Source organism: Meleagris gallopavo, chromosome 12 (genome assembly GCF_905368555.1).
Source record: "Meleagris gallopavo chromosome 12, MGAL_WU_HG_1.1, whole genome shotgun sequence".
In the NCBI taxonomy this organism is placed as follows: Eukaryota; Metazoa; Chordata; class Aves; order Galliformes; family Phasianidae; genus Meleagris; species Meleagris gallopavo.
Window position 1 is genome coordinate 1,758,087 of NC_139415.1, and position 13,436 is coordinate 1,771,522.

Genomic DNA, 13,436 nt, shown 5'->3' on the forward strand with positions numbered 1-13,436 from the left:
CCAGCTGTGGGGACTCTGCACGCAGGAAGGTGGGCACCCTGCTCGCATTGCCCCCGGCACCGTGCCGCCATGCCCCGAGCTCTCAAGCACTGCCTGCTCACGGGCAGAGCCGCTGTCACTTCCTGCCCTGCGCTGCGTGCAGCCATGTAGGGCGAAGCAGGAAGCCCGGCACGGTGCCTGCATCCCCCCCCAGCGCAGGGGACCATGCGGGTGACACCGATAGGAGCTCGGTGCCAACAGCTCCAGCAGCCCAGATGGTGCTGAATGCATCGAGAGGATCGCTATGAAGCTCCCCGCGTGGAGCTCAGTGCCCCGAAGGATGCTGGGTTGCAGGCTGGCCCTGCTCGTGTGCATCCCTTCTCCACGCTCTGTCTCACTCAGAGCGACGCTGGGAGGAAATGAGAGCAGCTCTGCATGCAGCAAAGCGCGGATGCGGGCACCAACCCATGCAGCCTCCCCAAGGCAGAAATGCTGCGAGCGAAGCAGCGCACCTGCATGCTGAGCTGAACACGAAGGCAGGTGGATGCGGTCCTGCGGCACTGCAAGCTCCAGGGCGGTGGGGATACAAAGGTCCCTCCCCAAATGAGCATACCCCAAGTGAGCATCCCCCTCCCCGAATGAGCATCCTCCTGATGAGCATCCCCCACGTGAGCATCACCCCCATCAGCATCCCCCAAACGCTCGGAGCAGAAGCGCAGCCTTTCAGGGAAGGGTTCCGTTCGTGCAGAGCAGAGATGTGGCAGATGCCACACGAGGGCGATCACGTCCCAAAGGCGACGCAGAGGGGAGAAAAAGGCTCTGGAGAGCATCGCTGCCACGGGACCCGCACTGCTCTGCCTGGTGCTGCACCCTGAGGGCATTCAACCCCGACCCTCGCGTGCCGTGTGCCGGCCCCTAAAACCCCTCGTTGGTTCTGCCTCATTTTCCGAGCGTTCCCTCGTTTCCAGGAGGGTTTTAATTAAAGCAGAAGGGATTGGGTTGCCGTGGGGTCTCCCAGTGTGCCAGATGCTGGTGAGGGGTGCAGGGAGCTAAAGGAGAGCTGGGATTGAGGTCGGTGCCCCCAACCCCCACGTGTCCCAAGCAGCCCTCGGTGTGCAGGATGTGGTTGTCATCGTGATTGCTTTGCTCTGCCTCAACCCAGGGACAAACTCCACGCTCACCTGCTTTCTTGTGCACTTCATCATACCTTGGGGCTTGGGGTCCAGAGAAAGTCCCACCAGCTCCAGTGCCCCGGGAGATAAAATCAGAGAGCTATGCTCCGTGGTGGGGAGCAGTTTTTCTTCCTCCGAAAGGCAGAAATCAGCCACTCTTCCCACTGCAACACAACTGCTCCCATGGCTGAAGAAAGAGGAAAGCCTGGCTTGGTCCTGAATGTGGAGAGGCGAGGAGATGTGGTCTTTGGAGATCATCTTCTCATAGAATCATTAAGGTTGGAATGACCACTGGGATCATCTCGTCCAACCACCAGCCCATCACCACCCTGCCCACTGAACGCATCCCTCAATAAGCAGAGATGCAGGAGCAAAGCTCCCGGTGCTTGGGTACCATCACACTGCACACGTGGCTCTGAAATGTGGGGCTGAAAGTGAGCCTTAAGACATCAAGCATCGAGAGTATTCTTAACATGGAGGGGCTGTCCCCTCTTTGGGGACGGGCAGTCACAGCAGTGGTCTGGTATTAAATGTGGATGTTGGTGGCCCTGCATGTGGCAGGGGGGTTGGAGATTCGTGATCCTTGAGGTCCCTCCCAACCCTGGCCATTCTGTGATTCTGTGATCTGTGATTCTGTGACACCTGCGTGGCTTAGGAGACAATTTATTTCTCCCTTGGCAAAACTGAGCAGGCTTGGCCATCAATTACAGGCACCCAAGAGTGCTGAGGGAAAGAAGAGAGATGGAGCTGGGTTAGAAATATACAGGACGCTCTTTTAACCGGGAGGGTCATTAAGTACTGGAGCAACTCCTGTTGGGGAATTGGGAACTCCAAAGGCTGGCATCCAGGTGGAGGAGCTGGGTGCTGCCTGCATTTAGGTTTCCATCCCTGCTGGACATGTTCCTGTGGGCTCAAGGGACCGGTGAGCCTCACCAGCTTGGCAGGAGGACCCAGAGCCAAGAGGCCGTGGCTCAGTGCTGACTCACTTTAAAAGCACCAATAAAAGCAATTAGCCGTGGTGCGATCAAAGCTCCCCTGGCTTATCACAGCTCCGGTCCCCATAAAGGTCCCCATAAAGAAATCATGGCAATCTCAAGCTACCTGGGGAATAAATGGAGGCTTTAACTGAGGAAAATAATTCGTGGAAAGACAAAGATAGAGGAGTGGTGTGAGCAATTGGTGCTGGCGTGGCAATGATCGATGGATTTGCTTATTGGGAGGTGGTGGGGAAGAGGAGGAAAGGCAGAACTGTGGGTGCAGCATGGGAACAGTTTGATGAGAGCTGCCAGGACACACCAAGAATGTCCAAGGAGGCAAGTCCAAGCTTGTATGGCAGCCCTGCTCCCTTCCAGAGCCTCCCCAAAAGGTCTCCTTGCTGCTCCCTGCTTGCTCTCCTTCCACTCCCCTCCTGCCTTCTCCCTCCCTTCCCCATCCCGGCTCTGCAGTGACTTTTCACCCTGGTTCTGCCCACTGCACCCTCAGGCAGCAGTGACCCCAGGGGCAGCAATCAGCCCTTGATAAATGCTTCTGGAGGATCCACTACCAAGGGGCTGTTTCACCTCACTGACGTTAATATTAATCCACTTATCGGCCCCGGGGCTATAAAACATTCATCTCTAAAGGGTAAAAATCATCCCAGTGTTCTTCCTTTATACCTGCACTTGCTTACTGTGGGCCTTATCAGCAACCAGCACCAGGACTCAGGGAGACAGAGTCATGCAATGGCTCCAGCTGATGGGACTCTGGTCCTGCACCAGCACCAGAGTCGCTGGCTGAGCCCATGAGAGCCTCCCCACACCATGGGGTGGTGTGACACCATGACGGGATGGTCCTGGAGGTCTTCCCTCGAGTTAAGTGCTGAAAAGCTCACCCCCATGTCTGTGATGATCCCACCTTCCCCGGGCTGTCCTTGGGATGCCCTCCATGGACAGGTGGGTCATGAATATATTGCCTTTACCTATCTTTTTTGTTGTTTTGTTGAAGGTAGGGGAGATGCTATCTGGCTAATGGACCTCGTGCGTGGTCCTAAGCCATCCGTCCACATTTCCTCCAAGGCTGGTGACCTCAGCTTAAAGGAACTTTTGACTCAGCAGCATGCTGGAAATAGCTACATCAGCATCCTTAATAAAGCTAAGCAGAATTAGTTCTCCATTTGTCTCCGTGCTGAGAGCAGAGATCGACCTGGGCTCCAAACTCCTTCTTCCTGCCTCATCATCCCCTACACCCATTGGCAGCTTCTGGACATACGCAGACAAAGAGTTGTTCCTTCCATCCCTGCTGGTTTAACGGGTCTGAACCCCTCCCAGTTCTTTCTGGAATCTCTTGGGCAATCAGCTTCCCCATTTCCTTCCCCACAGGGCTCATTTGTTTTTCTCTCTTCTTGGAAGTTTTTGCTCAAGACGTGTTTCCACGTTACCAGCCACCCGTGTTTGGACCCGAAGGGAGGTCTCATTGGTTAGGGTCTGGTGTTATGGTTGAGTAGATGCAACCCATGGGAACGGGTTCAAGAGCAGTGCTGCACTGAGTGGTTGTACTTGTTCCCATATCGTTGCGTGCCAGCTACTGGGTTGCGTGCAAACGAACAACAAGCTGTACTAGGGCAAGAAGAGGAGGCATCTGGCCTTCCTGGCAGGGATTGACTGACAGCCAATGTAAACTTTTGGGTTTGAGTTGGAGAAGGTCCTGTTCTCCTCTCCCTGTCACGAAAACACCCTTGCTCCAGCCCAGAAAACCAACGACTGATGCAAGGTTGTCTGATAGATTCTCAGAGAGGCATTGATGCTCCTGAATGGGATCTCAGAGGGACGAGTCAGTCGGGCAATTAAAAACACAACGTAGAAACAAGGAAGCCTTGTCTCTGGAGGGCTTGGAGAACTATCAGCATTTTTCCAAGATACCTTCCCAAAATCTCCAATAATATATTCCTTGCACTCTCATCTACAGTGAAGGTAAATTCCAATCGGTGAAAATCTGTCCCCTGAGTAGTCCAGATGCTGGCTGGACATTGATAGCATCATCCTCATCCCCACCCAGGCTTTGGGCATCAGTTCTGCCAAGATCGTGAGGCGTGGGTTGGTTGTCCTTCAGCTGTCAAAGAGTAATTCTGAAGGAACACAGCCCCAAGGCGTTCAGATGGTTTGGGGTACACTTCCTATCCTTCCCTCAAATGGCAGCTTGTGCCCCCCGTAACTGTGCTTTGTGGTGCTAAGAGTAGGCAGGATGGAATATCCAACACCAGAAATGCTGGGAAATGAAGAAGGCGAACAAACACTAGAAAGTGAACAAGACAAAGAACGGGAGCTTCAATGGCTTTTGTTTATTGCATGGTTCTGTGAGGTTATGCCAGACCCAGGTCTGTCACAAAGGTGCCCAATTGGCAACATCTGGGCTATGGATAAACTGCTCAGTTTGAGCTCTTCATGGAGAAGCGTTTCTTGACTTGAAAGTGCTCACATCTCTTGTGCTTGACAGACAGTCCGTATATAGGTGTCATGTCTGCCTTCTTGCCATCGCGGATGCTGAACTCCAGTTGCTGGAGCAATGTGGACAGGAAAAGGAACACCTCCCACTTGCCTATGTTTTCCCCAATGCACCTCCTTTTCCCCAGGCCAAAAGTCATCACCTTCTCCGCATCCACTTTGTTCACTTCAGTCCCTTCAGCATTGAGGAAACGCTCTGGGTTGAAAGCCTGTGGATCCTTCCAAAGTTTCCTAGAATGGCAGACATCAGATTTTGAGATGATGTCCCCTGGCCACGGATGCAGGGGACACTGGGTTTAGCAGATACCTCATCCGCTCCTTTTTCTCTTGGAGCAGGAGGCTTTCTGCCTTTGAAGGTACTTACTCATCGTGATTCACTTGCCACTGGTTGATGAACACGCAGCGGTCCTTTGGGATATAGTAGCCATTCAGCACCGTGTCCCTGGTCGTGCTGGTGGGAGGAGAGAGGACTGTGAGGTTTTGGGAAGCAAAGAAGCTCTTCTGCATCCTCAGCGGACTTCATTAAGTCCAGTTTGGCCCTCCACCCTCTTTGAAAGCCCAGCACTTGCCTGTGTGGGATGGTGAAGGGCATGAAGGAGGAGTGCCGGAACATCTCCAGGATGAAGGCTTCTGTGTAGGGCAGCGTGCCTCGGTCGGACAGCCGTGGTCTCCTCTCACGGCCGATGGTCTGATCTGTGGGGTGTGGACAGGAGGAGCTGGTTGGGGCCAGCCCTCGGTGGAGGTCCCAGCCCTGGAGAAGCGGGCTGAGGAACTCACCCAGCTCTGCCTGAATCTTCTTCTGGATGTGGGGGTATGTCACAAGGTACATGAGGCTCCAGGACAGGGCCGTTGTCACAGTGTCAAAGCCTAGACAGAGAGCAGAGAGCGTGCAGATCAGGTCTACACAACGTGCAGGGCAGAGGACATCTTAGGCGCACACAGTAGGGCTTGGATTTTTATCCTGATGGAGAAAGCTTTACTAAAAACTTTAGTTCTCATTTCTCCCTGTCAGGTTGGGCTAAGATTCTAGTTTCCTAGGAATCGAGGGAGTTTCCACAGAGCTGCTCTAACATGAACCAGTCAGTAGGCATCTCCTTCAACCACCCTGGCCTGGAAGCTTGATGAAGCTACAAACTGTGCTTTTTCCTAAAGCCTCTTTCCAGAGCTGATGTCCCATGGGGTCTCTGGGGCGTTACTGGGAGAAAACCAGAGAGCCAACAGAGTGAGTGCTTAGCTCCAGCCTGGCTGCCTGGGCTTGGACAAAGAGGAGTGAGGAGCCTGAGACAAACTGCAGGAGCTGAGAGAGCGCTGGGAAGACATACCTGCTCCAAAGATGTCATTCACCAGGTTGATGATCTTCTCATTTGGGATCTGTGTGGCACTGTTGGCTTCGGTTTTTTTCTCCATGCACTGCTCAATGAGGGAGTCCGTGACATCTCGGATGTTGTTCTGAGAAGAAGAGACAAGTAAGAACCCAAGGTGGTATGAGCAAGGGAGTCCGCCCTCCAACACCCAACAGCCCTATTGAGTTTACAGTCTATGAAAATGAGCTGGCCATTAGCAGCAAGAGGACAACTAACTCACTAATACCAAGGGGGAACAGCAGGTGAGGCTCCCATGAGCTCTTACCTTGTCAAAAGTCTCGTAGTGCTCTTCCACAGCTGTCTTCAACAATTTCATGAATCGCTTGTTGAAATCCAGAAATAAATCCATGTTGCGGCTGGGGAGGTACTGGAGCAATGGGATGAAGTCAGTTGGGTTGCCAACAGCAGTCACATCTCCGAACTCCTCAACCACGTTCACCACGCTGAGCAGCTCCTGGTTGTCGTGGTCGTAGCGCTTGCCAAAGCAAATGGCGCAGATGACGTTGGCCACCGACACCACCATGTAGCGGTAGGGGTCAAAGCTCTGCTTCTCCTCCATCAGCTGCAGGAATTTGGTGACCAGGTAGCTGGCCTCGTTGGTGACGTGCTCCTCCAGGAGGCAGCTGGAGGAGGCTGTGGGGCTGGCAGCGATGGAGAAGTTCTTCAGGGCGTTCTGTGCCAGCTTCCTACGGGCTTTCCACACTTCCCCCGTGTCAGTGCTGAAGGTCAGGCTCTGTCCGTCCGTAACGTGTCGAAAGCTGTAGAGGTCGGGGCGTCCCATGAAGTCTTCTGCTTGCCTCACCAAGGCTTGCTTGATGGTTTCCAGCCCGCTGAGCACCACCACGGGCCGGGAGCCGATGGTCACCTCCATCACATCCCCGTATTTGCGGCTCATCTGGGTGAGCACCAGGTGTGGGTCCTTCCTCAGCTCCAGCACACTGCCCAGCAGTGGGAGCCCACGGGGACCCGGGGGTCTGCGCAGCCCCTTGGGTGTGTGCTGCCGGCGGGTCTGGGTCAGCAGCAGGAGCAGGCAGAAAGTGGCAGCTGCCACCAGCATCTCGGTGGCCGAGATGAGACCTGGGCTGCCCACCTGTACCATCACTTCCTCCGGCCCCATTGCCACCTGGAAGGAAGCGTGGTGTAGAGTTAGGATTTGAAAGAAATACTTTAAACAGAGCAGAGAGCATGGAGAATGAGAGGGATGGGAGAGACATTCCATGGATTTCTTATGCTGACATAAATACCTTCTCGATCCTACCTCTGTGTTCAGAGCCACATGCACACACTCGTACCTGCAGGTCCTTGAAGCTGGGCAGAGACGGACAGAGGGCACTCAGACCCTCGAATCACGCAGGATCCTCTTCCTCTGCTGCCCAGCTCTGCCACAGGGTTTTATATGCATTTTTGGGTGCTTATCAGAGGGTCACGGCAGCCAAGACTCGATGGATGGCTACCTATTAACAGAGAGGCTGAGTCCATCTGGAGCCACTCCAGATACGCAGGCATACACCCTCCAGCTCTGAGATGCTCCAGGGCACCAGCCTTTCAAGCAGGGCACCTGTATCCCCACGCTATCAGTGGCAGGACCTCTGGCCTCGGGTTAACCATTGGCCAGGGTTGCGTGAGAAGCTGCTGGCGCGCTTCCCCTGCTGCAGGGAGAGGAGTGGCAGGGCAAGGGAAGCTGCTGACATAGGGCAGGGGACAGGGGCAAGGCTGGGGGCATCCCAGAGGGCTCGTCCCCCATTGGGACACACTGCATCCCTCCTCGGTGCGATGCACAGGTGCACAGGGTGGCAGGGAGACTAATGAGATGGGATAAAATTTGGGGTTCTGGCCCCAGTTTTCATCCAGTCCTTGGAAAGCACGGTGGGAATTTTGCCCAGGTACAAGCCGAGCTAATGTTTAATAAAGGCTTTCAACATCTGGCTGGAGCGGGATCGTTAATAGCAGCGCCCGGGCTCATTAATGCTTGGCAAGGACAGTTACAAAACCCCCGCTGCTAAAAGCCGGCCCCGTAATTGCACGCGCTAATGATGGGCACCACGCAGGCGTCCCAGCCCGCAGATGACTCCCGGCTCCGCGTGGGGAAGGTGCTGGTCAGCACACGGGAGATGAACTCAGACAGACGGGAAGTGCTGAGAAGGCTGGGGGGGAGAAGAAGGGGGAGAGGGTATAACTAGATGGATGCACAGACGGGGCGAGCAGCTCCGAGGCTGCTTGTGGGGGACGGCTGCACGGCTGTCGCCGGACCCTGCCACCGTGTCATCCCTAAGCAGGGACACTCGCGGAGGCACTACTGAGCCCCGCTTTGCTCTGGGGACACGCCTGGCACCGAGCCCCGTTACCCCCGACGGCGCCGGGGGGGGATCTGATCCCGCAAGGTCCCGGCGCCGCCTTGACCCCGGGCCGGGCTCGTGGACGTGGGGCCACCGCCCTGGCCCTTTAAAAGCCATTTCCCACCCACATACCCATAGCGTGACAGAGAGTGACCGTCCCACGTTTTTCCCGGCCCCTTCGCACGCGATGTCCCCAAGCGCCTGGGGGTGGGTCCCCTTTGTGTCCCCCCCCAAATAGCAGCTCTCTCCTCCCCGCGGCCCCGTGCTGTTCACTCGCCACCTCGCCCCCCTCCCCAACGTGCCCCCTGGGGGCAGAGGGGCACTGAGGGCACGATCGCTTCTCACGCGAACCTGGCCAATATTTAACCGGGACGGGAGCCCCGAGACGTGAGTCCCGTGGGGTGGCCGGGCGTCCAGCCCCGAGGGCAAAGAGTGGGGAAGGGGCTGGATCCGAGACCCCCACCTCGGGGCGGCGCTGGCGGCAGCGCGGAGCTCAGCGTGAGAAGGGGGCTGCGGCCGCCCCCCGCGTGTTCGCGGAGCCGCGTGGGGCTGCGGCTCCTTTAAGAACCTCCCCGGTAGCGTGACTTCAGGGACCGGGGCGGTGCAGGTTCCCAAACCTCCCGCCCGCTTCGCACGCGATGTCCCCCCACAGCCTTCCTCATGGGACCTCCGGATCCCCCGCCCGGTGTCCCCGCAACCGCCCGTGGCGCCGCGAACGCCCTCCGTGCCGTGCCGCCGGGGCACCCCCCGCCCCGTCGGGGCTCCCCTCAGGTATCCACCCCGCAAAACCAGGAGGGGGTCCCGGGGAGGTTGGTGGGGGACCCGGGGGGGGAGGGGGGGATGTTCAAAAGTTTGGCCGCAGTTCAACTTCGGGTCACGTGATGGGAGGTGTCCTGGCCAATGGCAGCGGGAGGCGATGCATATAAAGCAGGCTCAGAGGGACAGCGGGTACCTGGTGACAGGATCGGGCCCTCGTGGGACAGCAGCACCCAGAGGTGAGCATTCCCATCCCCAAACCTCCAGCATCACAACTGCAGCCATCGCTTCTGGGCAGCGAAGGGGTCCCGGTGGCTTGCGTGGGGTCACCGTCACCCCACAATCTCAAACCCCAATATCTGATGGAGGACCCTCCTCTCCATCAGCGCTTTCTCTCCTCACAGGTTCACTTCCAGATGGCAGCGGGACCGCAGGCAGCAATGGCACAGGTGGGCAGCCCAGGTCTCATCTCGGCCACCGAGATGCTGGTGGCAGCTGCCACTTTCTGCCTGCTCCTGCTGCTGACCCAGACCCGCCGGCAGCACACACCCAAGGGGCTGCGCAGACCCCCGGGTCCCCGTGGGCTCCCACTGCTGGGCAGTGCGCTGGAGCTGAGGAAGGACCCACACCTGGTGCTCACCCAGATGAGCCGCAAATACGGGGATGTGATGGAGGTGACCATCGGCTCCCGGCCCGTGGTGGTGCTCAGCGGGCTGGAAACCATCAAGCAAGCCTTGGTGAGGCAAGCAGAAGACTTCATGGGGCGCCCCAAACTGCCCAGCTTTAAGTACATCTCCAATGGCCACAGCCTGGCATTCAGCTACGAATGTGGGGAAATGTGGAAAGCCCGTAGGAAGCTGGCACAGAACGCCCTGAAGACCTTCTCCATCGCTGCCAGCCCCACAGCCTCCTCCAGCTGCCTCCTGGAGGAGCACGTCACCAACGAGGCCAGCTACCTGGTCACCAAATTCCTGCAGCTGATGGAGGAGAAGCAGAGCTTTGACCCCAACAGCTACCTGATTGTATCAGTGGCCAACGTCATCTGCGCCATTTGCTTTGGCAAGCGCTACGACCACGACGACCAGGAGCTGCTCAGCGTGGTGAACATGAACACTGAGTTTGGGGATGTGGTTGCTGCTGGCAACCCAACTGACTTCATCCCATTGCTCCGGTACCTCCCCAACCGTGCCATGGCTGCCTTTAAGGATGTCAACGCTCGTTTCAATGCCTTCATACAGAAAATTGTCCAGAACCATTACACTACCTTTGACAAGGTAAGAGCTTGGGTGTTGCTCTGTGGTAAACCCTTCCCTTGCTTCACTGCTCCTTCTCTTTGTCATGATCCCATTCATTAACGTCACTGAAAGAAGGCACAGAATTCAAGCTTTTGCTCTGCTTTCTGCCTGATGAAACCAAGATGCCATGGAGGAAGCTCACATCTAATTCTGCTGCTTGCAGTATGTGGTGGGGCTCCCGGAGCTGCTGGTTTTCTCCTCAGCCTTTGGGTTGGCTTTGTTATTTACCTAGGATCACAGAATACCTTAAATCGGAAGGGACCTACAAGGATCATACGGTCCAACTCCTGGCCCCACACAGGACCACCCAAAATTCAAACCATATCATCTCACCGCTTTCCTGCGGGCATTCACCGCCTCCAGCTTTCCCCATCCCATGTGCCCTCGTGTCTCTGACCCTCTGGCTCTTCCAGGAGCACATTCGGGATGTCACCGACTCGTTGATTGGGCACTGCCAAGAGAAGAAGACAGGGGAGGATGTCCGTGTCCAACCCTCTGATGAAAGCATCATCTCCATCGTCAACGACCTCTTTGGGGCAGGTGAGGGCATCTCGGTGGCTGCAGCCCCATCTGCTGCTGGCAGATGGGATTGGAAGCTTGGGGTTTTGGAGGGACCGTGGGCTCAGAGCAGGTGGCTTTGCAGTGGTGGCTGATGGTGGAACTGCTCCAAGGCAAATACTGGCTGCGTGTCATCAACCAAAGCACTGAGAGTGCTGGGGTCTGCAAATATCCTCTCACGTGTCTTCTTTTGGCATCTAAACACTTTTCTTTTGTGCTTGTCCAGGCTTTGACACCGTGACAACCACCCTGTCTTGGTGCATAATGTACGCTGCCTTGTACCCTCACATCCAGAAGAAGATTCAGGCAGAGCTGGGTGAGTTCCTCAGCCCGCTTCTCCAGGGCTGGGACCTCCATCGAGGGCTGGCCCCAACCAGCTCCTCCTATCCACACCCCACAGATCAGACCATCGGCTGCGAGAGGAGACCACGGCTGTCTGACCGAGGCATACTGCCCTACACAGAAGCCTTCATCCTGGAGGTGTTCCGGCACTCCTCCCTCCTGCCCTTCACCATCCCACATAGGTAAGCGCTGTTTGGGTTTTGTCTCTTTGGAGGTCACGACGAAGCTGTGAGTCTCCTCTCAACTCCTCCTCCCGTATTTCTTGCAGTACAACGAAAGACACTGTACTGAATGGTTATTACATCCCCAAGGACACCTGCGTATTTGTCAACCAGTGGCAAGTGAACCACGATGAGTGAGTACACCAAAGTGTCCCTAACCAGGTGCACCAGGCACAAGGATAGCTCAGATCCGTCCTTATAAGTGCATGACCGACGGGTCATGAATGCAGCGTGATGGCTGATGGGTGCAGAAGGGGTTCCCAGACCAGATGTCAGGAGCTTTCTGCTATGTGGAAATGTTTCCCCATATCCGAGCCAACTCCCTTAGCTGAGATGCTGGGAAATGCCCCAGTGCAGCCAGGCTGGGGCAGGCTGGAGAGGTTTTGCAGGGAGAATTCCAGAGGAGAAATCCCTCCGGTTCCCATCCTTCCTGCCTGGTTCCCGTGCTCCTGTTTCAGCTGAAATACATCCCGAAATGATGTGCCCAGTTCAATCAACCCTGGTATCTGCGCAGGCAAACACAATGAGAGTTCAAAGTGGAGGTTTCAGTGAGTTGAGCTGATAGGGGCTGACGTGCAGCTGGCACTGCGGATCAGGAACAGAGGCTCAGCAGAGGGCCGCTGCTTTAGGATGGGGTGGGGAAACGAAACCTTTTTTTGGCCGCTGGCCACAACACCTTGCTCAGATCTCTCCCTTCTGCCGCAGGAAGATCTGGAAGGATCCCTCCTCCTTCAAGCCCGAGCGCTTCCTCAATGCAGCCGGCACCGAAATCAACAAGACGGAGGGTGACAAGGTGGTGATCTTTGGCCTGGGGAAGAGGCGGTGCATCGGGGAGTCCATCGGGCGCTGGGAGGTCTTCCTCTTCCTGAGCACCATCCTGCAGCAGCTGGAGGTCAGCCTGGCCCCCGGGCAGCAGGTGGACGTCACCCCTCAGTACGGGCTGACCATGAAGTACAAGCAGTGCGAGTGCTTCCAGATGAAGAAGCGCTTCCCCACCAAGAGCTCTGCGTGAGGAGGGAGGAGGGAGCCAAGCCTTGTGGGGTTGAGGGCACAGAGATGCTCCCATCTCCGCAATGCTTCGCTGCAGGCATCCACACCCCTCTGCTGTGCTTGGGATGAGTGCCCTGAAATGACTTCACGCAGGGGATCCCTCAGCATTTGCACACTGGTGGCAGCCTGACTACTAGAAATTCATTATATAAGTAGTGCTGCTCGCACATGAAGGAATTAGCTGGCCTCCTAATGAGAAGCCTCCTAGGAAATGCCAAATGAATGAAAAGAAGGGACACAGAGCAATAAGAGGCACAGGAAAATACTTCTGGCTTCCAGATTATGCATTATGCTGCCTTTTTTTTTCTTTTTTTTTCCCCAATAGATTTATGCGTTATGACTAATAAGGGTTAAGTAAGGGTTTGAGGATTGCAGGGCAAATCCTCCTGGCAAATGTTGCGTCAGTACCTGTTTTCTGTGTCCTGCATAAAAAGGCATTCATTTACAGAGGTAAAAGCTGCCTAGGTTTTCTAAACTAATAAACACGAAAGTTTCTTGCATTTTGCTGGTCTCATTCCACTGGGAGGGCAACATGGATCAGAGCTCTGTCCTCAAAGGTCTGGTTGAACCTGGGTTTTTTTCCTAGGGGGAACTAAACCAAGCATTCACACTGATGGGAGCTTTGCTGTCCTTGTGGGTGCTGGATCACAGAACCATTAAGGTTGGAAAAGAGCACCAACGTCCTGTGGAGACACTCAGGGTCAGGATGGATGAGGATCTGAGCATCCTGACCTAGCTGCAGATGCCCCTGTTCATTGCAGGGGTGTCTGACTAGAGGCTTGACTCAGTGCATCCTCTAAGAGGAGCCTTCCTCCTGGTGTGTCCTCTGGGGCTCTGCATCCTCGCCAGGAGCCACAATAACGGGACACGTGGAGGTGGTGGAG

The 13,436-nt window shown here is 55.8% G+C and overlaps 2 protein-coding genes across 4 annotated transcripts; one reads left to right on the forward strand and one right to left on the reverse strand.

The window, feature by feature from the left end:
* Nucleotides 1-4,453: 4,453 nt before the first annotated feature.
* On the reverse strand, nucleotides 4,454-7,324 carry CYP1A5 (cytochrome P450, family 1, subfamily A, polypeptide 5). The gene is made up of 7 exons (NM_001303202.1): nucleotides 7,287-7,324; nucleotides 6,260-7,117; nucleotides 5,953-6,079; nucleotides 5,408-5,497; nucleotides 5,200-5,323; nucleotides 4,995-5,081; nucleotides 4,454-4,861 (listed from the first exon to the last, which is right to left on the reverse strand). The coding sequence occupies exons 2-7, from the start codon at nucleotides 7,109-7,111 to the stop codon at nucleotides 4,555-4,557; spliced, it is 1,587 nt and encodes a 528-aa protein (NP_001290131.1). The 5' UTR covers nucleotides 7,112-7,117; nucleotides 7,287-7,324; the 3' UTR covers nucleotides 4,454-4,554.
* Nucleotides 7,325-9,200: 1,876 nt separating this feature from the next.
* LOC100542486 (cytochrome P450 1A4) lies at nucleotides 9,201-13,052 on the forward strand. Of its 3 annotated transcripts, XM_085233734.1 has the most exons (8): nucleotides 9,232-9,325; nucleotides 9,390-9,397; nucleotides 9,503-10,360; nucleotides 10,795-10,921; nucleotides 11,166-11,255; nucleotides 11,340-11,463; nucleotides 11,550-11,636; nucleotides 12,208-13,052. In XM_085233734.1, exons 1-8 carry the CDS (start codon nucleotides 9,247-9,249, stop codon nucleotides 12,512-12,514), a joined length of 1,680 nt encoding a protein of 559 aa, XP_085089860.1. In that variant the 5' UTR covers nucleotides 9,232-9,246; the 3' UTR covers nucleotides 12,515-13,052. The 3 variants fall into 3 exon arrangements, with proteins under 3 accessions (XP_003209373.2, XP_085089860.1, XP_085089859.1); XM_003209325.4 differs by lacking the exon at nucleotides 9,390-9,397 and having other exon boundaries at nucleotides 9,201-9,325; nucleotides 9,491-10,360; XM_085233733.1 differs by lacking the exons at nucleotides 9,232-9,325; nucleotides 9,390-9,397 and having other exon boundaries at nucleotides 9,471-10,360.
* The last annotated feature ends 384 nt before the right edge of the window (nucleotides 13,053-13,436 follow it).